At 52.1% G+C, this 23,701-nt stretch overlaps 10 protein-coding genes across 10 annotated transcripts; 6 read left to right on the top strand and 4 right to left on the bottom strand.

The window, feature by feature from the left end:
- Positions 1-1,254: 1,254 nt before the first annotated feature.
- P153DRAFT_286484 (cytochrome P450) lies at positions 1,255-4,717 on the top strand (the record flags this gene model as incomplete). The annotated part of the gene is made up of 5 exons (XM_033663471.1): positions 1,255-1,366; positions 1,431-2,071; positions 2,124-2,899; positions 2,973-4,204; positions 4,272-4,717. 5 exons carry the CDS (start codon positions 1,255-1,257, stop codon positions 4,715-4,717), a joined length of 3,207 nt encoding a protein of 1,068 aa, XP_033525670.1.
- An 803-nt stretch (positions 4,718-5,520) lies between these two features.
- P153DRAFT_355105 (uncharacterized protein) lies at positions 5,521-6,855 on the top strand (the record flags this gene model as incomplete). Its single annotated transcript, XM_033666552.1, has 1 exon — positions 5,521-6,855. The coding sequence occupies one exon, from the start codon at positions 5,521-5,523 to the stop codon at positions 6,853-6,855; it is 1,335 nt and encodes a 444-aa protein (XP_033525669.1).
- Positions 6,856-7,110: 255 nt separating this feature from the next.
- On the bottom strand, positions 7,111-8,000 carry P153DRAFT_364885 (uncharacterized protein). Its single transcript, XM_033667698.1, has 2 exons — positions 7,642-8,000; positions 7,111-7,571 (listed from the first exon to the last, which is right to left on the bottom strand). Exons 1-2 carry the CDS (start codon positions 7,964-7,966, stop codon positions 7,282-7,284), a joined length of 615 nt encoding a protein of 204 aa, XP_033525668.1. The 5' UTR covers positions 7,967-8,000; the 3' UTR covers positions 7,111-7,281.
- Positions 8,001-9,510: 1,510 nt separating this feature from the next.
- Positions 9,511-10,661, top strand: P153DRAFT_394633 (uncharacterized protein; the record flags this gene model as incomplete). Its single annotated transcript, XM_033671327.1, has 2 exons — positions 9,511-9,655; positions 9,741-10,661. 2 exons carry the CDS (start codon positions 9,511-9,513, stop codon positions 10,166-10,168), a joined length of 573 nt encoding a protein of 190 aa, XP_033525667.1. The 3' UTR covers positions 10,169-10,661.
- Positions 10,662-10,820: 159 nt separating this feature from the next.
- Positions 10,821-14,120, top strand: P153DRAFT_335474 (uncharacterized protein). The gene has a single exon (XM_033665655.1). It carries the CDS (start codon positions 10,833-10,835, stop codon positions 14,076-14,078), a length of 3,246 nt encoding a protein of 1,081 aa, XP_033525666.1. The 5' UTR covers positions 10,821-10,832; the 3' UTR covers positions 14,079-14,120.
- A 254-nt stretch (positions 14,121-14,374) lies between these two features.
- Positions 14,375-14,957, bottom strand: P153DRAFT_383391 (LSM-domain-containing protein; the record flags this gene model as incomplete). The annotated part of the gene is made up of 3 exons (XM_033670225.1): positions 14,375-14,609; positions 14,673-14,709; positions 14,765-14,957. The coding sequence occupies 3 exons, from the start codon at positions 14,955-14,957 to the stop codon at positions 14,375-14,377; spliced, it is 465 nt and encodes a 154-aa protein (XP_033525665.1).
- Positions 14,958-15,011: 54 nt separating this feature from the next.
- Positions 15,012-15,851, top strand: P153DRAFT_416189 (uncharacterized protein; the record flags this gene model as incomplete). Its single annotated transcript, XM_033672147.1, has 4 exons — positions 15,012-15,049; positions 15,102-15,282; positions 15,354-15,476; positions 15,540-15,851. 4 exons carry the CDS (start codon positions 15,012-15,014, stop codon positions 15,681-15,683), a joined length of 486 nt encoding a protein of 161 aa, XP_033525664.1. The 3' UTR covers positions 15,684-15,851.
- On the bottom strand, positions 15,792-18,281 carry P153DRAFT_364881 (uncharacterized protein). Its single transcript, XM_033667697.1, has one exon. It carries the CDS (start codon positions 17,949-17,951, stop codon positions 16,005-16,007), a length of 1,947 nt encoding a protein of 648 aa, XP_033525663.1. The 5' UTR covers positions 17,952-18,281; the 3' UTR covers positions 15,792-16,004.
- On the top strand, positions 18,282-19,796 carry P153DRAFT_191624 (uncharacterized protein). The gene is made up of 3 exons (XM_033662437.1): positions 18,282-18,309; positions 18,359-18,364; positions 18,462-19,796. Exon 3 carries the CDS (start codon positions 18,758-18,760, stop codon positions 19,619-19,621), a length of 864 nt encoding a protein of 287 aa, XP_033525662.1. The 5' UTR covers positions 18,282-18,309; positions 18,359-18,364; positions 18,462-18,757; the 3' UTR covers positions 19,622-19,796.
- Positions 19,797-20,469: 673 nt separating this feature from the next.
- On the bottom strand, positions 20,470-21,857 carry P153DRAFT_383387 (uncharacterized protein; the record flags this gene model as incomplete). Its single annotated transcript, XM_033670224.1, has 6 exons — positions 20,470-20,804; positions 20,898-21,062; positions 21,121-21,209; positions 21,268-21,470; positions 21,554-21,781; positions 21,837-21,857. The coding sequence occupies 6 exons, from the start codon at positions 21,855-21,857 to the stop codon at positions 20,470-20,472; spliced, it is 1,041 nt and encodes a 346-aa protein (XP_033525661.1).
- Positions 21,858-23,701: the final 1,844 nt, after the last annotated feature.

Genomic DNA, 23,701 nt, shown 5'->3' with positions numbered 1-23,701 from the left:
ATTTCTGACAGATAATAGATGTGTGCGAGTGTTTTCATCGTCAACACCTAAGAAAGGCTCTTCTAGTGATCTGTTCAATATAGCTCGCCTTGTAAATGTGAGGTCGTCAGCAGCATTAATCTTTATCCATTGCGAGCTGCACGACATGGCAGCGAACTTCTGCAAGCACGAAGATGCAACTATGCGAAGAGAAGTGAGGTAGTGTCATCACTCCCTGTCTCAGGGTGACAAGGCGTACATCTCTAGCGCGTTTCCTGAGCACGCGCTGTCACGTTATCGCTCGACCTGCTCTGTGAATTCATCTTCTCACGCAGCATTCATGATTGATGTCGGAGAGGAGATGCAATTGAAGAGGAGGAGATGTCAGTGAATCATATCTCCGATCTATCCGCATCGGCACTGACCGCTGCATCTTTGGATCATGTAGCAGGCACGGTGCATCGCGTCTCCTCCGCGTCTTCTCCTTAACGACACAGCATCGCATACCAATCCGTCACCTATACCGCGCCATTATATCTAGACCATTCGATATCTGACGATGGACCCTCGATCACGATGCGGTCACTGCGACCGAGGACGAATCTTGACGGCACGCAAGGCCATGTTTCGTCCCTTCGGTGTACATGTCTACATCAAGCAACTGACAGGCACGGCGAGAGCGGCATTGATGAACGATAGAATGCACAATGTTAGTTCGAATACAGGCTGAGTGACATGCATTGCAGCGTCCACATCAATGGTGTGTTTGATTTGGCTAGGCGATCGTACCAAAGTCTGCACACGCGGTCTCGAGTGATGGTGTTTGGTTGAGAAGCTATCTCTTCTCACTTCGCACAGTACACTCTGACTACTCCGCGCATACGAAGTCCAGGCCAACGATCAACAGTTCGGACCTTCGGAGGCGCAACTGTGCGACACCATAGAATCATCTCGCAAGTCCTGCCACGTTGGTCGCCGGAGCTCCGATCGGATCTTCCCGTTCAACGAATCATGAGTCAGCACCGACCGAGGCATCACGTAGCAACCTCAGCCATACACAAGGCTGAAAAGTGGCTCTGTCAACTACGACGTTGTCCGTGGGTTGTTTCAGTCAGCAAAGCATGTGAAGAAGAGCGGACAAGGCTAGGTAGATATATATGAACAACACCTCACCCTCCAAGACACACACATACTCGCACACTACAATCAGTTATACTCCATCTGCTCGGATTCTGATCTCAATACTCTTCAGCCTCATCTCATTCCAGAATAACCATGGACCCTGTAACGATTCCTGGTCCTCCTGGGCTGCCGTTTCTGGGTAACGTTGCAGACATCGACCCCGAAAACCCAACAGTCTCCCTCTGTAATTTGACAGACAAATATGGTTCGTTACTCTCAAACTCGATCCCTCTATCCAGGATGTCTTAGGCTGTAGCTGACCAGATTAGGGCCAATATGGAAGTTCTCAATGGCTGGCGCAGAACGCATCGTCATTGCCTCACAGGCCTTGATGGACGAAGTTTCCGACGAAGAACGCTTCTCCAAGGTTGTTGCAGCAGCGCTCGAACAGGTGCGCAATGGTATACACGATGGGCTGTTTACGGCACATGGGCCTCGTGAACAGAACTGGGGCATCGCACACCGCGTCCTCCTTCCTCAGCTTGGGCCTCTGGCTATTCGCAATATGTTCGACGAAATGCACGATATTGCATCACAACTCGTCTTGAAGTGGGCACGACACGGCCCTGAGCCTATCCTTGCGACCGACGACTTCACAAGGCTGACGCTTGACACACTCGCACTGTGCGCTATGGACTACCGCTTCAATTCTTATTACTCCGAACATATGCACCCATTTGTGGAAGCAATGGCCGACTTCTTGAAAGTTAGCGGAGACCGGGCAAGACGAGACGTCGTCTCACAGATGTTTTATCGTGCTGAGACCCAGAAGTATTGGACTGACATCGAGCTCCTACGAAGGACAAGCCAGGACGTGATCGACACAAGGAGGAAACACCCAGTCGAGAAAAAGGATCTGCTGAACGGCATGCTGAATGGGGTAGATCCGAAGACTGGTGAGAAGATGACTGTAAGTATCATACCACGACAGGTTTTGATCTATCTCACTAAAAGCTTCGTAGGAGGGGAGTGTGATTGACAACATGATTACGTTCCTCATTGCCGGCCACGAGACGACTTCCGGATTGCTGTCGTTCACGTTCTACTATCTTCTCAAGAACCCAGCCGCATACGAGCAAGCACAGCGGGAAGTAGACGAGGTGGTCGGGAAGAACCCCATCACGGTTGAGCATCTTACCAAGCTTCCGTACATCAACGCCGTCTTGAGGGAATCGCTACGCCTGTCGCCAACTGCCCCAGCCATCTCGCTCACTGCGAAAGAAGACACTGTGCTTGGCGGAAAATACCCCGTCAAGGCTGGAACCCCAATAGTTGCCCTCTTTCCCAAGGTGCATCGTGATCCTCTTGTATATGGAGAAGATGCCGAGGAGTTCAGGCCGGAGCGTATGCTCGACGAGGAGTTTGACCGCCGCAACAAGGAATACCCCAATTGCTGGAAGCCCTTCGGTAATGGGATGCGAGCCTGTATTGGAAGACCTTTTGCGTGGCAAGAGGCTTTGTTGGTGGTTACTATGCTGCTGCAGAACTTCAACTTCTCTATGGACGATCCATCGTACCAACTGCATATCAAACAGACACTCACCATCAAGCCAAAAGACTTCTATATGCGCGCCCATCTACGAAATCATATCTCAGCTACAAACCTCGAACGGGCTCTCTCCGCAACCACCATCGACGACTCACGATCAAAGGCTAATGCGCCACGAACCAGTGCGAAGGCGACTGGCAAAGGCAAGCCGATGGCCATATACTATGGCTCAAACACCGGAACATGCGAGTAAGTCTGACTTTGGAAACGATTGAATAAATCATCTTTCTCAGCGAGCGTAATTTGCTAACATGATTTGAAGGGCTCTTGCAAACCGGTTGGCTGATGACGCTGCAAGTCATGGGTTCAAAGTTGATGCATTGGGCACTCTGGACGCCGCGAGAGAGAATCTGCCGACAGACAAGCCTGTCGTCATTATCACGGCGTCATATGAGGGTCAGCCAGCTGACAATGCAGCGCACTTCGTGAACTGGGTTGGGACACTCAAGGGCACAGAGATGGAAAATGTCTCGTACGCGGTATTCGGCTGCGGCCACCGTGATTGGGCCAAGACATTCTTGAAGATACCACGGACTCTCGATACTTCGTTGAAGGAGCGTGGCGGTACACAGATTGTGGAGATGGGCAATACGGATGCCGCACAAGGGGATATCTTTACAGACTTCGAAACCTGGGAAGACAAGCAACTGTGGCCTGCCATGCGCGAGAAGTATGGCTCAGCCGAAACAGAGGGCGAGGGGTCGCTTGAGGCCACTATCGATGTCGAAGTCTCCACGCCGCGATCATCGACGCTGCGTCAGGACGTTCGCGAGGCTCGCGTTGAGGAGGTTGAAGTCCTCTCGGGCTCTGGTGTTACCGAGAAGAGGCACATCGAGATCAGTCTTCCATCGGGTATGACGTATTCCGCTGGAGACTATCTTGCCCTTCTACCACTCAATCCCAAGGACAATATCCATCGCGCGATGAGGTACTTCGGTCTTTCGTGGGATAGTATGCTTACAATTACCTCTGCCGGCCCGACTACATTACCTGTCGATACGCCCACCAGCGCGATGGACGTTCTTGGTGCGTACGTCGAGCTTGCACAACCCGCCAGCAAACGCAACGTCCTTGCGCTTGTTGATGCGAGCCGCGATGAAAGCACACAAAAAGAACTCACACGCTTGGCTGAAGAGGCCTTCTCGGAGGAAATCACAGCAAAGCGCGTCTCAGTCCTCGATCTGCTTGAGCGCTTTCCCTCCATCCGTCTTCCCTTTGGCATTTTCCTCAAGATGCAGCCGCCTATGCGCGTCCGACAGTATTCCATCTCATCTTCGCCGCTCTGGAATCCGAACAACGTCACTCTCACATACTCGGTCGTCGACCAGCCGGCTTTGAGCGGCCAAGGACGATTTGTTGGTGTCGCATCCAACTACCTTTCCAACCTTGCGGCAGGAGATAAGCTGCACGTTAGCGTGAGGTCCAGTCATCAGGCATTCCACCTGCCTAAGGACTCGAAGAGCGTTCCTGTCATCATGATTGCTGCGGGTACCGGTAAGTCCTCAAACTCATATTCCTCTTGACTTTGTGAAATACTAGAGCAAATATTGACGCGTTCGAGGTCTCGCTCCCTTCCGTGGATTCATCCAAGAGCGCGCCGCGCAGATCGCAGCGGGTCGCTCACTAGCGCCTGCCCTACTTTTCTACGGCTGCCGCGCACCAGATAGCGACCTCTTATACGCTGACCTCCTCAAGCGTTGGGAGCAGCTCGGCGCTGTATCGCTGCGCTGCGCATTCTCCCGCAAACCAGAGGAGTCCGAAGGATGCAAACACGTGCAGGATCGCCTCTACCACGACCGCGCTGATATCGTGAAGCTGTTTGATGACGGCGCGAAGTTGTTCGTTTGTGGAAGTCGGGCTGTTGGAGATGGCGTACAAGAGACGCTCATCCGTATGGCGAAGGAGGTGAAGAAGGAAAGATACGGGCAAGATGTGGATGATGCACAGGCGAGGGAGTGGTTCGAGGGGCTGCGAAACGAGAGGTTTGCTACGGATGTCTTTGCTTGAGTGGGATGATAAGACTGAAAGCTGGCTAAACGTGGAACGGCTGAAATCATCGGCTCGATGAATAACACAAGCATTTCAACTACTGTTCAACAGCAAGCCTTGAATGCGTGTTGACAACAGGCTTTGGTCAAGACGCTACCTTTTCGCTCACACGTCCCCTTGTAGCCGTCTCCTATTCAAAAGACACCGTAATACATCTGACTGTTGGCAGATGTTATGTTTGATACGCGTCATGGATACTACCCTTTGCAGGTATTTGAACAGCTACGTTGCGACTGACCTCCGATTACAGACGTAGTGCCTCGCTAGATTGGGTAAGTCTGGGTGAGGTTCCACTTGGGGCCTTTGGCGCACGCGGAAAGAACTCTCCATCTTCACCATGATTCGCCAGGGATGGTCCGTCGTATTTTAAGTCTACGCTGTATGGTCTTTCTCGAGTGCCTTCAGCTGTTGATATTTTCATCGCCGTTCACTCCACTGTGTGGGATTCTTTGATGATGTCAATTCGACTTGACCCATCGTAAGATGTCCAACATGACGATCCTTCGATATATTTGGAAGGCAAAACCCAGGGGCCGTACCGCACCTGCCCCATCGTAGTTGCCAACTTTCGTCTCGTCCGCTGCATCTACCTTGTCAATCTGACCCCAATCGCACTCAGGGTCACGCTATCGTAGTTGCCAACCATGGACCTGGTTGCCATTAGGATTATAAAACCCATACTCAAGACCGTTTTTTCTCCCAAATCCCACACATTAATATGACATTGCACGTACACCGCGAACTGCACATTCAGCTACATCATGGCGGCATTCGGTGTCTGGTTCAATGATTGCACTGCGCGATTACCGGTGAGGAATCGTCCAGGACCAAGCGAGGAAAGCCAAGAGCCTGATGGGAGACCAACGTATCCTATTCGACAACAACACAATACCCTCGACCTGTCCGAATGGCAATCCATTGCTCAACCGCCATCACTCGAGGGAGGGCCTTGGCCCCCTCGTTCCATCGATCGTCTGTGCAAGGAATATGACACCAACCAGAGCCGTTGCTTGGGCTGTGGGATGTATACACCCTGCCCCTGCGACATCAACTCATGGCGACTGTACAACAGTTATATTTTCACATCGATATTGTGCCAAGAGCACATCAGCGAGATGATCCTCTGTCAACCCCACGATAGTAGATCCTGGGTTGAACGGCCAATTCTTTACATCTATAACATGTATCACCAAGGCATTCCCCACCCAAGCCTCTTCACATGGCAACACATCCGAGAAGGCCAGATCATCGGGGAGATAACAGGACAGCTTCGTCCGGCGCACTTGCTCGAGAATTCCAACCCCGACAACAAATACGAAGTGTGGCCATGGTTCCTTGGGTCTCGAGAGTGGGCAAATCAGCACCCTGAAGTTTCTCACGACGCCGTCATCGACAGCACGAAAGCAGGCAGTCTGATGAAGTTCCTGAATCACTCGTGCTCTGAGAACTGCACAGTGTTTTGGGGTCGAGTCGGAAAAACAAGAGGCTTGTTTGTGAAGGCACGCATGGATATCCTTCCCCGGAGCGAACTGACAATCTGGGATCAACGTTGTGCACAGAGTTTGGATGTGTGCTGCAGGAGTCAGATATGTTCATGTGCTGTTCGAATTCAGAGGAACGACAACGTAGTCACAGTTACCGATCCGGCGGAGGAGGAGCGCCTGGCGCATGAGGCGGAGGTGCAGCGAGAAGCTGCGGTGACGCAGAGATTACGCGAGGCAGAGGAGCAGCGCCTGGCATACGTGGCCGCTTTGGAGACGCTGATACCCGCATTTATCCAGCAGGAATATCAGTACATGTCTTCTAGTGGACAGCAACTTGTATCTCGTGGCGGGCATCAGTTCATGCCTCCCTGGGAGCAACGATTCATATCTACCTGGGAGCAACAGCTCATACCCCCTGGGATGGATGATTCGACAACTCCTGGATCGCTTGAACTCACAACACCTGGGACCAATGAGTTCGTCGCGCCAAGTTACGCAATAAATGGCATGTTGCCAGAGTATGGACCGCTGCCACCCAACCCATTCGGAGATGAACTACAGACCACGCATGGAGCAAATGAGAGGACGTGGGGGCTCGGCTGGACGTATTGATAGGAGAACATGGTTGGATTCAAGATGCGATGTAACGATTAACGACAAGAGTAATGTGTAGTAAAAGGTTCATGTTTCGTTTGTGCATTGCGTTTACATTCTATGTAGCTGGTAAAGATTGCTAAGAAGCATCAGGTGGGTAATGCAACAGTGCCGTGAGCCGGACAATTTGGCCTGGCGAGTGCACTTGATGAATAATGACAGGAAGCAAGAAGTTTCACTCGATAAGTTGGGGAGTAGTCGTTGGCGTAGTTAAATCAATTCAACGTTTTGTCTGAAACTCATCTGGTGATCATTATAATGACTATAGAAACCCTGACACAAGAACACCGAAACACGCGGTTGACGACACGCATTATTTAGCTTGAGCTCGAAACTTGACCTAAAGCACAATGGCAAACGTCCATTCAATACGCAATTAGACGCCTACAAATCCTCCGGGGGTTGCGTAAGCTTCGTCAAATAATCACCGTTCAGCTCCTTCATAATCTTGCCGAGGCCCTCATGACTGTAATCTTTCTCATTCCACATATCCTTGTGATACCGCACCTTCCCCTCCTTATCCAGCGTCAAAGTCACCAAACTGTTCACCTTCTTGGCAATCGGCATCGGCAGAGGCGTGTACTCCTGCTGCAGCTTGAAGATGATCTCATCGGGCTTAGAGGAAAGCACCTGTGTCTTGATAGTCCTTGATGACTTCATGATCTTGGGAATACCTGAACGGTATCATATCAGCAGCTGAGAAACGCGGCTAGAGAAGCGGTAACGCAAATCGAAGTCACTCACCATACCACTGTCCCGCAATCTTGTACCTCGTATCGCAATAACTCCACGGGTCGTCGTAGATCGCCTCTTCCGCATACACCATCATATCCTCCTTACTCGCGCTACCAGAATATAGGTTGCATATCGATTGGACTATCTTCTCCCTTTCCGGCTCTAGCGGTATGGACTTCTCCGGATATGGTTCGTAGTCTACTCCCGAGGAGCTGTTCTTTGAGGGGTCAGGGTTTTGCGTCAGCGCGACGGGATCGGGGCGCTTCTCGAATTCATCTTCTAGGGCCTGTGCACGGGTGTCTTTGCCGCCTTTGCCTGTGAGTGGGAGGGACATGTTGAATTGGCGAATAGAAATGTTGTCGTTTTTGAAGAAAGGATTGGAGTTATTTTTGGTGGTCATTCAGATATAGTGGTACACTAGGGTGACGTCATGATAACACCTCCATTCATTCCACTTGACGTTTCTCTTGTTAAGGTGAAGCCTTAGGTGATAGTTACACAGCATCGAGAAACATAGTGAGCAGGCGTACAGAGTGACAAATCCCGGTGATGATACACACGTCCGTGTGATACTACATGTCCGCTTGTCTCTTGCCATTTTCGATCCGCATGTCATGAACAAATCACAGAACGGCTCGATGTTCAGCATCTCGAAAACGTTTACAATTCAATTGTTTTGGTATTTGCCTCAATATGAACTTGTCGCCACATGTACTGGATGTCCATCGCAAAATTTCCTGCGCGAAGAGCGCTGCACTGCTTCGCTCCTTCGTGTAACCATATTGTGCCAGTCCTGACCCAACAGTGATGCTGTAGCCACCAACACCGACGTATAGAATACCTCCGATCAAGTTGAAGGACCCGAACGAGTCCTATCTGTTGATATTAGCGCAGTACGTGCTCTACTGACAACAGGGGACTTATAAAAAAAAAGAACTGGCCGTCTCGAAAGACGGCGGGCACACCACCCACAAACACCGCTCACCACAAAGCCCCCCTTCTCCGCCAACGACCTTCACCACAACCTCAGTCAGTAGCTGTGTCGCACAACTTCCCAGGGTTTGGCTAAAGGTACAGGAGAAGAGAAACGGTACGATGGTCAACAAGCATACTTAAGCGAGTAACACCAGCAGGGCAACGAGTTGTTGCAAACGCTTTCGACGGACAGGCCTAGACCTTGAGCCTCACTCTTGAGAGGTCCCGTCTCCAACGTTTTTGCGCGATCCAACTCGTTGTGACCTGCGATGCTTCTGCCGGGAATACTACGACTGACCAACCGTGATTCTCGACCTGTTGACCTCATACAAGAGCCATTCCCCAGAAAACTGATTAACGCTGCCCAGATGTGAAGTGAGCGAAAGCAGTGGCGGTTTGGAAGAACTCCATAGTCACATCTCTGTCGCACCAGTACACTGTCCACCGTATCATGACCATCGTTTCCGTAGAATAAGGCTCGCCGTCAACAAATTCCTAATCCTCGCAGCAGAACGTCGCACAACTCCTTCCTCTCGACTCCGTCATCTTGGGTTGTCAAGCCAAGAGGGTTCTCTCCGAATGTAGTGGCATGGCTCTCTGAGACTAGTCTTTGATTCCTCTCCGTCTGAGTGAATTGACGGAAGGCATGTGATACGGACAAAGGACATCCTCAAAAGCCGCATTATTGCCCGCAACAGTCGTAGAAACTGTTCGAGCAGAGTGGGTAAACGCTCACCAATGCAAATGCACGCTAGACGTACATATTGGCGACTAACGCGACTGGCCGAATATCACAATTGGTGACTAGTGTCTGATGACGAGCATCGAGGCACAGGCTTCGTGGTATCGTCGAAAACACGCGAGATTGGAGATCTGGTAAGGACTTTCGTTCGTGTTGGAGAGATGTACGAGGTATTTGTCGTTGCTGCAATTGTCCATTCGAAGTGGCAGTCGCTTGGTATTGGCGCTGCTTACCAGGTCCAAATACACAAGTATCCATCGAACAGTTCTTGGGTGACCTTCAGAGCTTCGGATCAGGAGCGTGACGGTCCGCCATATATGACAATACCAACTTGAGACGCAATGAGACCTCGCTAGGCTTTCGCCTTTCCGACGAGTGGATCTCGCGCCAGCCGAAGCCGAACAAGTTGATGCGTCTGTGTGGGAGGCTCGATCAGAGATCAAGACCGTGCTCTTCCTCGGCTCATCCAGCGAAACCAAGCCGTCGATCGGAGCAGTGCTTGATGTTGGCACCTGGCGTGACAACTTCCATGCGACGCCCAGAAACGAGCGACAAAGGCGTCAACGGCGTGTAAAACCTCAAACACGATCCTCGATCGAGGTATGCGACATCTCCCTCCAGATCTCTTCTCATTGTGTTATCGTGACCACCTTGAAGCTATTCATAGCGACCAGAGTCTGTTGCACGGTTGAGAGTATCGACGTGGTCCTCGTGCGAGAACTTCAACGCCCCAACAGGCACATGATACTCCAATTTGAGCTTGCGCTCCCGTACCTCGAATCTCCCTTTCGTACACCATTCACAAGGCAACAACCTTGAGAGGAAGTTGGCGAGCGTCCGGGACTAATCGGAAGGTCGGCGACATGACCGCGAAGCTGTTCATTTCGTATAAAGCGAAACGAATACCGAAAGATGATTAGGGTTAAGATCCGAGCCTGCCCTCCTCACGCGCGACTCCGCTGTTTCCAACGAAGTGCACAAGCCAACATGCAAACGACCCATTGAGACCATGCTAAGAGGCTCGGGTGTGTGTCGACCATGCAGTGCACGTGAGGTGCGGACGAACCGCATTCCGAAGGGAAGACAGACATCGGTAACTGTGGGGAAAGCGACATGCGGTGGAGCTTGCAGAGAAGCGAGAGAACAAGTGGTGTCGGAGGGGAGTGTTGCGCGACCGTCCCGCCGTTGTGGACATGGTCAGAGGTTGTTGATGAAGTGCACGAAATCCAGGATCAGGTAATGACATATGTGAACAGTCGTAGTGGATTGGCCAGAGATAGACGCTGTACGGTTATTGAGGCGTCGGGGTGGTTGTGTGGGAGGTGGACAGAAGGACCGCGTTCGCGTTATCGTAAAACACGCTAGCCTTTCGCGCTAGTACCCGCGATCACGCCCCATGTTTACTCAGCAATTTCACGTATGTGCTCCAACACCGCCACCACTTTGGCTTCACATTTTAACTTTCGGTGAAAGTGACGGAGATATGGGAGCTATCGAGGACGCCGTTGATGCAGCCGCAAACTTCGTGGGCCCGTTTGTGGATAGAGCCAGAAAAGAGAATGAATATCAGAATGGCCGGACGGAATTGAACTCTGAAGACCTGGTAGAGCAGGCGTTGTCGCACCTTCAAGCCATCAACGCCGCAGATCTGACCGCAGATCCCAATGCTCCATACGATGCATCCCTTGCTGGTGTTGTGTACGCGCTTCTGGATTTGATCACATCACTCGGTATCCTGCCATACGTATCTCCTGGCCTCGCATTCAGTCAGCGGCCAAAGTCCGTGTTGACCATATCGATCATACCATGTCCGAACCGAACCGAAGATACTTTGGTTAAAGTGATTCAAATTCTACTTGTTATACTGGAGCAAAGAGGATCCGGCGTCCAACCGCTCATCTCTCAGCGAATCTTTCCAGATGTAGTATCTGCACTCGTAGAGCTCTCGATGTCCCCCGAGAAAAGCCTAGAGACTCGTTCTACATTTGAGCCCTTCTACAATAACACAATTTCAGAAACACCTACCTCCCGACTTCTTCTGATTCTTACCACCTTCCTCCAGCAACCACTCCCATCGTGGACTAAGCCTCGCCTGTCCAAAGAGTTGGCAATGGTTCCACTTCGCAACAAAGGAGTTCGACACACTATCGAGTTTCTCTCTCTCTCGTACCTGAACAAGAACTCGCATGTACCCCAACAAGCCGCAGGCCCATCATCTCAAATTCCGATCCCCTTAGAGGCTATCACTCAAGCGTCTCGACTTCTAGTATCACCGCCGAGTGGGATTGCTCAAGATGATTGGCTGAGAGGCCTGGAACCGCAGCTCTGGAACCTGCTGGATGGCGATGAGGGGAAGGAACTCAGTAGGGCTGCAGGTCAAATCATCGCTGGTGGGATCTTGAGCAAAAAGACAACTGGTGCGCCTGGCACCATTGGGTGGGACTTGTTTGCGCGACCAATCTTGGAAGCAATATATCCCAGAAAAGCTTTAACGACGACGACTAGACAGAGTACGAATGACCAGATTGTAATGCCCGAGGAAAGTCTCAAGTTGGCTTTGGAGCGGCTATACGCTATAGCATCGTCGTACTCGCATGCCGGCTTGTTGAAAAGACTCGTAGGTCCTCTATTACTCCCACTCTGGGCCTTGTTCAACTATGCGAAAGCGCGGCCGTCGCTCAATCAAGAATGGAGTAGATTGCCACGATCCATACTGCTGCGTTATATGGCCATTGCCTGCGACCCCAAGCAGACCAACGCCATCGCCATGAACCTTTTCTGGGAGGGAGATGCGTCTTGGATATTTGGACCAGGCTCCCAGGGCGGTGTTGAGATACGAGTTCGATCGATAAAGTCGGATGGTACGGACGCTCTCCAAGACATGGACAGCATTCTCTCGCGCGTCAGCAATTTGGATGAACGCGTAGACCGCCTTGTGTCTCTTCTCTCGGAGGCTGACGTAGCGGACGATATGGCAGGGACCATCTTCGTGCAAGCAGCAAAGCGCTGGCTGTCCCCCACGAAAGACAACACCCAGTCGCTGACTGATGATCCGGATGACGATCCATTGGCCGCCTTGACAAACGCAAAACTGTCTGAAGCCATGGCAACAAAGTTCAAGGACAAATTTGTGAAAAGTCCACAACATATCGTTGAACTTATGGGACAGTTGTTGCAGAACTACACGACTGAACACAGATCCAGAACCGCAAAGTTGGCAAAATCGAAAGCTCCACGCCGCGCAAACCTGGACAAGATTTTCCAAAAAGATGGATTGGATAGGGAAATTGATGATGGTACTGCAGATGAAGAGCTCATAAGCTTTGCCTTGAGTATCATGAAAACGCTCTTAACATCGCCAGAGTTCAAACCGACCGCCGCAACAGACGCGTTACTTCCAGACCTTCTCGAAGAACTCCGATATCTATCGCAACAACATCCACAACTTCCAATCTCGCCATTGCTCACCAATTCAGCTTCAACCTTAGTGCACCTTCTCGCTCCTACGGTTCCTTCCACTTCGTCACCCATCACAGATCCCCTTACCGAGCACCGCGCAACCTTGAAAACCATATCAACAGAGCTCACATCTGCCGAGCCCCCAAACCGCACCTGGGCCCTCCACACGCTCCACAAGCTCATACAGAACACATCTGCATTCCCCGCCATCGACATTCCCTCAATAGCCCACCTTCTCCTCTCAGCAAGCATAGCAGACCCAGAATCTTACGTCCACACCGCCGCTATACCCGTGCTGGTCGACCTCGCAGTCCGCGCCCCCAAGCCCACCGTGCGCATCATCGTCGACGCCTTCATCGACATCGACGAGCAATCGCTGAAGCTGACACGAGGCAAGCCAACAGACGAGAAGGAACGGAAACTCCAAGAAGCGTTGGACTTCCGCCTCCGTGTTGGCGAAGTACTGCATAACTTCATCCTGGAAGATGCCTTCTGGACACACTGCAACGACACGACTCCCCTCCGTCAGATCGTTGAAGCAACACTCTCCCTCGCAAGTCGCCGCGGTCAACGCAAACAGACCCTCTCTACCCGCAGTCTCTTATTTGCCGACGAGGAACGCCTCCGCGAAGAAGGTGAAGCAGCATGGGGCGGTCCATTGCCCGACCTGCTCTCCCCCGACGCCTCCTCCGCACCCGATCCAGACGTCGACGCGCTATTGAAGCTGGTGCAAGGCTGGCAGGAAACAGGACTAGAGGAGGACATCCGTCTACGCACTTCAGCACTCAGCATCCTGGGCACGATCTTTGAGCATCGACTCCCTCTGCTCAGCCAGGCGGTCGTGGATGCAGGGCTACAGACTGTGCTCTACGTGCTTACGCTGGAGAATGCGACCTCGAAGGCTATTCTGCGACGCGCGGCGGTGCTGGTTGTGATGGGGTTGTTGCGCGCTCTGGACGCTGCGCTTGAGCATGGGCGGGAGAGTGGTGTGGGGCTGGGTGTGAGGCAGCGGGGGGAGGTGGAGAGAGTGGTCAGGTGGGTTGGGGACGAGGATGGGGATGCGCTTGTGAGGGACCATGCAGGGAGTGTGGTTGAAGGGCTGGAGACGCTGGAGATGAAGAGGCTGTATAGGGTTAGAGATGAAGGGTTGCGGCTTGGGCTTGGACCTGATTTGGGACTTGAGGGTAGACTGAAGGGTCTGGATGTCGAGCTGGATGTTAGTGGGTCGAGTGCTGCGAGGAAGAGGATGGTTGTGGAAGAGATTGAGTAGATAGCTGTCTCACGATGAATCGCGCGACATGGTCCAACACACGAGGTTTCGAAATTGCTATATCGTGGCAACCCAAGTGTAGACGTGTTGCAGCGCCGGTTGCGCCTTTTGGTACGTGAACGAGTTCGATTTGGATGCTCCCTTCCGTGTCGAACGCGCCGTCTGCTCGTCCAGATATGAGCCTCGAGCTCACACCCCTAGCTCAATCGATAGTTGGCGCATAATCTCTTCCTCGACATAGTCCGCTTGCCGTCGTCGCGGCGTCTGTCCTCTAGATGCTCCTCTCACCGCATCGCTCATCCACTCATGGCCGTATCCTTGACCTGCTTGGGCTCCACCTCCTCAGCCTTGCCAATCCAAAGCACGTTGTTGCACCGTATCAGCACCTGCCCCAGCGTCCCCGAGCTCACGCCGCCAATGAATTCCTCCGTGTTGGACAGCTGGATGTTCATGTAAAGATCGACAGACACGAGTCTGCCCTTGTACTCGGTCTCGCCCCACTTCAGGCGCACAACGATATCCTTGTCGACTCTGCGCAGTGTTAGAAGCTGATTGTGTGTGTATGGGTGTAGGCAGGGCAGGCGCGCGACGTACAGGCTCTGAAGCAGCGGTCGGGGGTTGAAAGGTGCGACTGCCTATTTGTGGATTAGCGTTACCCTTTTGGCTTGTGGGGTGAGCTGTCTTACGGCCATGTTTGCGACGGTGTGCCGGTCGGTGGAAAAGGTCAGTCGTGGGGGTCTGGGTGAGGCCGTCGAGAGAGCTGCACGGTAGCGCGCGTGCAGCAACAGCTTCGAGAAAGCCCATCGGCGAAACGTGGCGCCGGGCTGCCGATTGGACAGGGACTTTGGACGCGGGGGAGGGGCGAGCGTCGAGCAACATCTTGGAGCAGCTCGGTGCACGCGCATTTCCCTCAGTTACTCCCAGCTCGTCAACATGGTGCTCGCGCTAGCCTTGAAGGCGGAATTGAACGGGTGCTTCTTTCTCCCCCTCCATCCCAGTCACCTCTACTAACGACAACCCTAGCGTAACAGACCTCCGCCCCCTCGACACGGAAGACTCGCCCTTCTTGTACACCTTCAAAGTCCAATGCACATCATGTCGCGAAACACACCCAAACCTCGTGTCCGTCAGCCGCTTCGAAGTGAACCAAGTCAGCGGCAGCAAGGGTGAAGCAAACTTTGTCTGGAGGTGCAAGAACTGTAAGGTCTCTCTCCCTCTCCCTACCCTACTACACTCTCCTCCACATAGGCAACTTCTGACACGCACCACCCACAGAGGGAACACTCGGCGAACATCAAAGCCCCGCCCGCTACATACCCGCAAAGCGACCCCCCGAAGACGGTCAACATCCTCGAGTTCGACTGCAGGGGCCTCGAGTTCACAGAGTTCAAGTCCGAGGTGCGCAACACAAACCCAGCTCGCTGAGAACTAGAGAAGAAGGAAGGCGTTGACAGTATACAGGGAGAGTTTCTCGCCTCCGGGGCAGAAACTACGACAAAATTCGCTGGCATAGATCTGGTCGAGGGCGAGTGGTTCGACTACGATGAGAAGGCGGGCGAGGAAGTCAGCATCACGAATGTGACTTGGGAGATTCGGAGGGCTTAGCATGGGACCAGTCATTCACAACGACTTACAAGGAAGCAAAGTGCAGCTTCCATCGGCACAGCTTCTAGCGCAGCAATCAGATCAAAACTCGAAGACGAAGCATCATCCACATTACAAATATCGAGTGGTGAGGTTGATGTATTCCACAATGGCCAAAGCCACATACTAGCAACACGTTTTGTCCCCTTCTATCGCGTACAGACGACCATCTATACAGCCCAACCGATACATGCTGATGTACACCAAAACGCCTATCTAATCCCTTGTGCGTACAGTACACCTCACTTCCATACAATCGTGAACAAGAAGACCTCCGACAACTCAAAGCTCAGGATCCTTCGGCCGCTCGCCAAACTCGGCCTCGACCCAAGACGCCCACGCCTCTTTTGGATCGAGAGGAGGCTCGTCGCCCGCCTCCTCGAGATCAGGAGTCTGCTGTGCGAACAAGTCATCCTCTTCCACCGATTCCGACCGCGACCCAGGCGCACATGTCTTGACATCGTCCATATACGCCGACACAGCGATCATGAGGTTATCCGCGACCCATGGCGGGGCCAAGTTCCCCTTCCTGCGCCGCGCCTTCTCTGTTGTCCGCTCAGCCGCAAGGATGATACTTTTCCGATCGAAACCGCGCTTCACAACCTCGCCTAGGACCTGGTTGAATGCGACTGTGTTGCCCGTAACAGAGCACAAGCTCAGCATGTGATGGTACGCCCTTGCCATGTCCCGCGGCGTAGCCTTGGCCTTGATGCTGCTGACTTCCTCCCAGAGGTACATGCCGCCCTCCCAGTCGGCGCGGTGGATGCAGTCTGCAAGCAACGTGGTGAGGCCACGCATGTCGAGGCCCCAGCCATCCGCCTTCATCTCGTAGTAGATATCCAGCGCGCGATCGAAGCCTGCGAATCGCAACACGCCCGATATTAGCGCATTGAAGACCATAGGCGTCGGGTGCACTTTCTGGTACACTTTGTCGTCGATGCGGATGAGGCGGTCTTGCCCGGCTTCGTTGATGGTGATGGCTGGGTTGGCGAGCATGAGCGCGTCGCCTACGCCGCGCATCCGTGCCACGAAGCGCGAGAAGTCTTGAGACCGATATTCGTGCGTGTAGTGCCCGAGGATCTCTCGACATGCTATCTCGTTGGGCCGGATTTTGGAACCGTACATGGCCGCGATGATGTCGTCGACCAATTTGGGGCGCCGCCACCGCTTGAAGCCGGATAGGAGTAAGTTGAAGGTCTGCACATCGGGGGCGGCAGTCGAGACGAGCAGGTTGTGGCAGATTTTCGCTACAGCGATGGCTTCCTTGGTGTCGTTGTCTGTCGTTGTCTCCTCGAGAAGTTGCTTGATGCCAGCGTTCATCTGTTGGCAGATGTCGTAGAAGTCGCCATCAGCGTCTTGGAGATAGTGTGGTATCCCAGGCTGGTCGACATGAATGCCAGCATTAGCAATCCATTCTGCAGAACTTGTGACATGGGTGGCGTGTAGTCTTTCGATGTTGGTCAAGATCTCAAGGCGGGCCTGGTCAATTTGCATCCTGCTGAACACGGCAATGTCTTGTATCTGCGGAGATAGGGATTTCACGAGCGGTAGGATCTTGGCGAAGCGTGCGTAATCGATGCGACTCATCAGAGTGTGGATCATGAGGCCTGTAGACAACTCCTGCATGGCTAGCTTTTTCCAAGTGTGCCGTCTCCGCATTGCCGTCAATCGGACAGCATCATGTGCCCACAGCGATTGGGGAGGCAGGTGATGGTGCACAATTGGTCGACCTGTATTCACAGGCCATTCCAGCAGTTTTGTGCCCGGCCGTCTCGAGTCGAAGCGGAGGTCGTCCCAGGCAGAGTCGTCCAGATCAGGGCTAGGCGATTGGATGTCTTGCTCCCCAGGAACATGGTCCATGTCGTCCACGAGCTCCATGCCCGCAGCACGCTGCACGACATCCCAGTCAAGGTCTTCGGGCAGCTCCTCCCTGGTGACCCCATGATCGCCGTACGAATCTTGAACGACGGGCCGATCCAACGCCTCCCTCAGATGTGCGAATGCCTCGTCCCATTGCTTGTTTCTGCGCTGCTTCGCCTTGGCATCGGTAGCCAACCCAGCGACAAAGACGGTCGTGTATGCGAAGGTTGACGTTGGGGTGCCAAATGCCCACACACGGCGAATACCGCTCCGCCCTCCGCGTCTGGCAACTTGGGGCACATTAGAGACGCAGGATATACATCTACAGGTACCCGGGGTCTGTGTTGCCCGGGACCAGAGTGCCAGCATTGCTACCGGTGCATGCTGCACCGAGTGCGGAGGGGCGGCCACGAACCGAATCGCGGAGGGAGAGGCTGCGCGTTGCACCTTGAAGATAGAAGTGCCTCGAAAGGTACCTTCTTAGACGTAGACACGTTCGTTTGGCCGGGTCGGGAGCTTGTGGATGTGCATTGCGAGCTTCACGCGCGGTCACAAGATTTGTCGTTCTATCAAAAAATAGTTCGCTTACTAACGGGATAGCAGCGCGTCACCCCCAGAAGCGATACTTAAATGTCGCAACCGATTCTGGGCAGAGGTCTTTGGGTATATATGACAGTAATGAAATTTGTTTTGTCTGTGACTTTGACAGCGACGGAATGCACAAGTGGTTGTGATCGCAACTTCCTCAAGACAGAAGTGGGGCTAACGCGATGCAGCAAGCTGTATGATGAATAAGCGTGTCCTTGACCGCTGCCTCAAAATCTCAGAACGGTAGACCATCGACGATTGACATAGCTAACGCCGGAAGTCGATATCTAGAAATTCCAATATCTCCACGTATCACATCGCGAACTACGCATCACTTCTATCCGCACCGAAACCCAACTCATCGTCGTATTGATACGAATACGTTGCGTTAACGTCAATTCGTATTGGGAACAACAACAACGCAATCGATTTTCCGTCTTTACGCTCAGTGTGCTTCAATCCCCCTCAGTGTCTGACCTGGACCGTGAGCTGTTCAAGCCCGGATTTCACGTCAACCTCGCAAACTCCTTTTCACCAGATACCGTTCTGTGTAACTTAGTCATCACCACCCTCGAACCTCTCCCAACATGGTCAAATTCCACGACTCCCTGGACCAGTCCCATGTCGAATTTATCACCTCCCAGCCGCTCTTCTTCGTCGCCAGTGCACCTTGGGCCGGTTCTCACATCAACATCTCGCCCAAGGCGCATCCCTCGAAGACTTTCTCTATTCTCGGCCCAAACACTGTTGCCTACCTCGACGCCACTGGTAGCGGTTGCGAAACAATCTCGCATGTGTACGAAAATGGTCGTGTTACCCTCATGTTCAGTTCCTTCGGTCCCTCTCCAAAGATCATAAGGCTGTATTGCACTGGCCGTGTGATTGAGAAATGGGATCAATACTACCAGGAGCTAAGGGCGAAGATGGCAACGGAGAACGGCGATGAAGTCGACTTTACGGGTGCACGCGCCGTCATCGTGCTGAGAATCAAGAAAGTGCAGACGAGCTGTGGGTTCGCTCTGCCAGCCGATGGCATCGAGGGCGACGCAACCGCCTTTGCTGACCACGAGCATTCACATTCTCACGATGACGTCTCCCGACCACGTGAAACGCTCGAGGTCTGGTCGCGCAAGAAGCTCGAGAAGCAAGAGATGGCCGACTACCAGAAAAACATGAACCACCGATCTCTCGACGGCCTTCCAGGTTTGATGTCCGCCCGCCGTACGCGAGACGAGAACTTCGCCGTTGAAGATACAAAGGCCTGGCTCAGGAAAGTAAACAAGCAACAGGACGCAGTGGCTCTGGGCATTGGGTTTGGTGTGTTGCTCATGTTGGTCCTGCATGTTGTGGGTGTGCTGCACATTCAGCCCAAGTTCCTCTACACTATCTTAGAGTATCAAAAGAGGCATTTGGGAATTGTGGACACTACTGATATCAAGAGTGAGCTTTGAGAGGAGGGCTCATGGACTAATATAGTTGTTCCGTAGTATGAATTTCCTTCTTGTAGAAGTTTTCTAGGGCTTATTTGGGCATTACACGAATCACTCAATATCACTGTACCACCTTGCGTGATTTAGAAACACTTTTGCATGCTTTAATGTTGTACATTGTTTCAATGAATGCTACAAAGTTGATATTGATATGTAGACAATGATGTTCCTTCGGCCTGAATAAGCTACATCCTAGTTTTCCAGTGCTGCAAACATCGCGAAAGTCCAGATCCTCGCGATAAAAGCCTCCATTACGACGAAGTCCATATATTCCTGAACAAAAGTACTTCCATGGTACTTCGCCCAACCGATAAATACAATGCCAGTCTGCAGCCCATATCCTCTCGGAAAGGAAGAATCTTATGTAGTTTTTGTTGTTGGATGATACTATGAGGCTTCTCCTAGACGTCTGCAAGATGAGCTGGTTTCCGGAGAAGATTTTCGAACAGCTTTTGGCATGGGTGATTTGATCAATCTATGTCGTGAATAACCATTGTGGAGATCTCGGCCTTCATTTCCATCGTGTTGTGCTTTGGCATGTTCTGCTGCCCTGGCGCGTTCGGTTTGTTCGCGGTGCTCGGCTTGGTCGCTGTGCTCGGGTTTGTCGTTGTGTCATGCTTTGTCGTCCACTTCTCTTTCATCTTGGTGCGGTGATTCGGACAGGTCGGATAGCGTGCGTGGAAAGGGTTCAACTGCAAGTAGTTGATGGGCACAGCCATAAATTGAGACGGTTCAAGGAGAATAGAGCGTCAAAAAGTCTTCTGTGTCTCTATGTGTCAGATCGCTATTCTTACAAGAACATTGCCGCATTATACCCCCGCCCTCGTAACTGTTATATCTGTCGTTACCATCACACTATCTTTGCCTTCCTCTGTTGCTATTTCGGCTATTGTTCCGGTTGAACTCGGGCTAGCTTTTCGTTCGAGATAGACCAGTTCCATCTCGTCGTCTACTCTCCCGGCCTGAACGTGTGATCTCGTGGTTCCGCCCAAATTGCTAAAGGGTTTGCTGGAGCCTGCGTGCACGTATCCGGTATTGCTGCGATTTGATGTATTTCCGGGAGATGCTCGCACGATGAGGACTTTGAAAGTGGGTAGACAAACGACGATGATTGCTGTGCACATTTCGCCTGTGCACCATGCATCTGTCATTATGTTAATCTTTGATCGACCGACAAGGTTTGTAGCGCCATCAACTTAGTCGATATTTTGCAGGGGAAAAAGATGAGGGTACCTACTGCCAGAAGTGTCGTCAATATTGAAATCTGTTACCGTGTATACGACGAAACGGGCGAACGTGATGGACATCGTGATGAGTCCTAGGGAAAAAACACCAACTAGACCGAACTTCTGACGTCGTTGAAGCTTGAGGCGAGTGATGAAGAAGAAAGGAAACGCAAATACTAAAAGTGAACACTCGTCAGCGGATAAACCTAAACATTCATGGTGGAATGCACATACGTAGTATGTCGCTAGAAATATGCAACGACCAGTTGATGACGAAGGCGGGATATGAGTTCCAAACGGAGTTTAACTGGTTTTCGATGGACCTTTTTCCGTTGTCAGCTATTGAGTTTTCTTGGGCCGAGGGTGCGAATCAAGCCGTACCAGTTGTCAGAGATCGAGGGTGAAATGAATGTGTCCGTCAATATTGATGCCACAAAGACAGCAGCCGTGTATGCCGTACACACATACACCCATACACGAAGACGCCCAAAGCTAAGTGGGATCAACCACCAATAGAATGCGATGAGAGAGGCCTTGGGAAAATAGACTCCGACATCGAAGAAGTAGGATGCTACAAAGACCACCTGGTAGTAACGTGTCAGTCAGCCAGTGCTCTCTCCAGACTTTCTCACGGCCAAAACTCGTACGAGATGTGCCATGTACGTACCTTCAGATAGTCGACGGAGTTGGTCACCAACTCTTCCCCTTCCAAAGGGAAATCGATTTGAAGATGGAGTGCTTTGATGGAGCATACAACCCATCCCACCACACATATCAGTCCTCCAAACACAAAGTAGTCGGCGAGAGTCAAAGTGCGGCGTTCTAAACGGAGACGGATCCAGCATCGCAAGCCAACAACAACGAATGTGAGACCGAGCAGCAGTGCCTGTATCGCCTATAGCAACCATTAGTATTCTATAAAGGCCTCGAGAAACCTTTGAAAGACTCACGATAGACGTCGCGATCTCCATTGTTCTGTCAATTACATAAGTACATAGGGAACTGTGGGCTTCCAAGACTATTTGCGCATCGATGTTGTTGTGTGATCCACAAGAGATGGAGGATTACGGGTGAAAGGGCACCTAAGCATCTTGACAGCCAAACCCAGCGAAGAAAGTTTGAACGGGAGCGGCAGAAAGGTCGGCGTGGACCAGTTCACCCCCATGCAGCCCGATAATTTGGTACAAGCATTTGCGCTATGTCGCATCGGATTCTTACCCCCGATGTGCATGGTCTCAAACAGCTAGCAGCGTTGGCCGCGTATCTGTCGAGCGCTGATCTTTCGCACTTGCAGGCTTATCCCTTTACACACCCCTTGTGAGCTCAACGTCGCGACTGCATTGAAGCGCCGTTTTCGTGTCGTATTTCCAATCTGAATTAAGCATAACAGCATCGCGATTGCAGGGTCAAAGAACCCTGGAGTGTGGCACATTTTGAGGCTTACGCCCGGAGCGCATGCCAAGGTACTGACTGCAGCGAACAGTCGCTTCTGCACAGGTTCCCGCCCATGACAGTGACATACTTTAGTGTCGGAGACTTGATGGTGACATCGAACCATGATTCCGCTGCTGACCACTGCAGATATTGGGCATCTTTGGCATTGAGCTAGCACAGAGCGCATGAAACTTCGGCTACAAACCTAATCCTGGTAGACTTTGGAGAACTCTAATTGTCCAGCTGCCTGATAAGACCTGAACCGCTTCTGGTCTTATCTTTTGGTAGCTTGATTCAAGAGAGCCCAGCTGATGCAACAGCCTCGGAAATGAATGATCTCGTCGCACACCGGTACTGGCGAAACCTGGCTGATGCGAGTGCTTCCAGAGCAAACTGTGCATCAAGCATAAGCAGGCATAGCTTTGTAGGTGTGGCCGAAACCCGGTTGGCTAGATTGTATTTCTCGTCTGTGGTTCCTGCTCGGTACCTGGAGATGCGCATCATTTAAGCCTCCTCGGTAGAGGGGTCAAGGCGCATGAGGAATGTAGATCCAGGATCTGTCTCGGGTCCACGTGGCGTTTTCCCAGCATCGAGGATCCTTGATTGACAAACTTCTAGCGGGCCTATCGTTCCACGGGAAAAGTCTTAAACCAGGTAGACTACCCGCTGTCGCATTGTCGGTATCGCTCTGTTCAAAGCGAACAACGTCGGCAGTAGGAACCGAGCGATACTTTACTCTAGGCAACGCCCACGTCCTTCGGTGCCTCGAAGCAGAATCTGTTCCGGGGTCTGCAAAGTTAATTTCGACGCTCGACACCACTTCGCCACGCGACAGCATTGAGCGAGTCATCTTCACAGCTTGCGACTAATGTGATGGCGCCACTTCTCAGAAAATCCTCCAATCAGGGCTGCAAAAAGCATAGTCCACTAAGACGCCCATGAACGGTGTACCATCGAGTCGAATACGCTCGTCCGGTAGTTGTGAAGTCAGACACTGAGCGCTGAATTTTTCACTTTGCCCCCCGGATATACAGACGCAAAGGCCCGCCAGAAGACTATGCGTTGCAGGATGAAAAATGATGTGAGTCTGTGCCGGAAGACGCGAATGCTTGATTACTTCCAGCTGCTGGTGGGTTGGGCACGCAACTGTCAATCTCGTGGTATACCGCCGAAGGCCGAGGAACAAGGAAATGTTGTATATAAGGGCCGGTTAGAAAAACGCATCGGATCACCACACCATGGTGATCTTCATTGTTTGCATTGTGCTTGAGATGTGCAAGATTGTGATTCGTATGTCGTACGATTTGCTGCGGAAAGGGTAAGTCACTGTGCAAGACGAGAATTGACTTCCAAAGAGCCATGTCACTACTATGTACACCTC

Source organism: Dothidotthia symphoricarpi (assembly GCF_010015815.1).
Source record: "Dothidotthia symphoricarpi CBS 119687 unplaced genomic scaffold P153scaffold_6, whole genome shotgun sequence".
Lineage (NCBI taxonomy): Eukaryota > Fungi > Ascomycota > Dothideomycetes > Pleosporales > Dothidotthiaceae > Dothidotthia > Dothidotthia symphoricarpi.
This window is presented reverse-complemented; position numbering and strand designations above follow the sequence as displayed.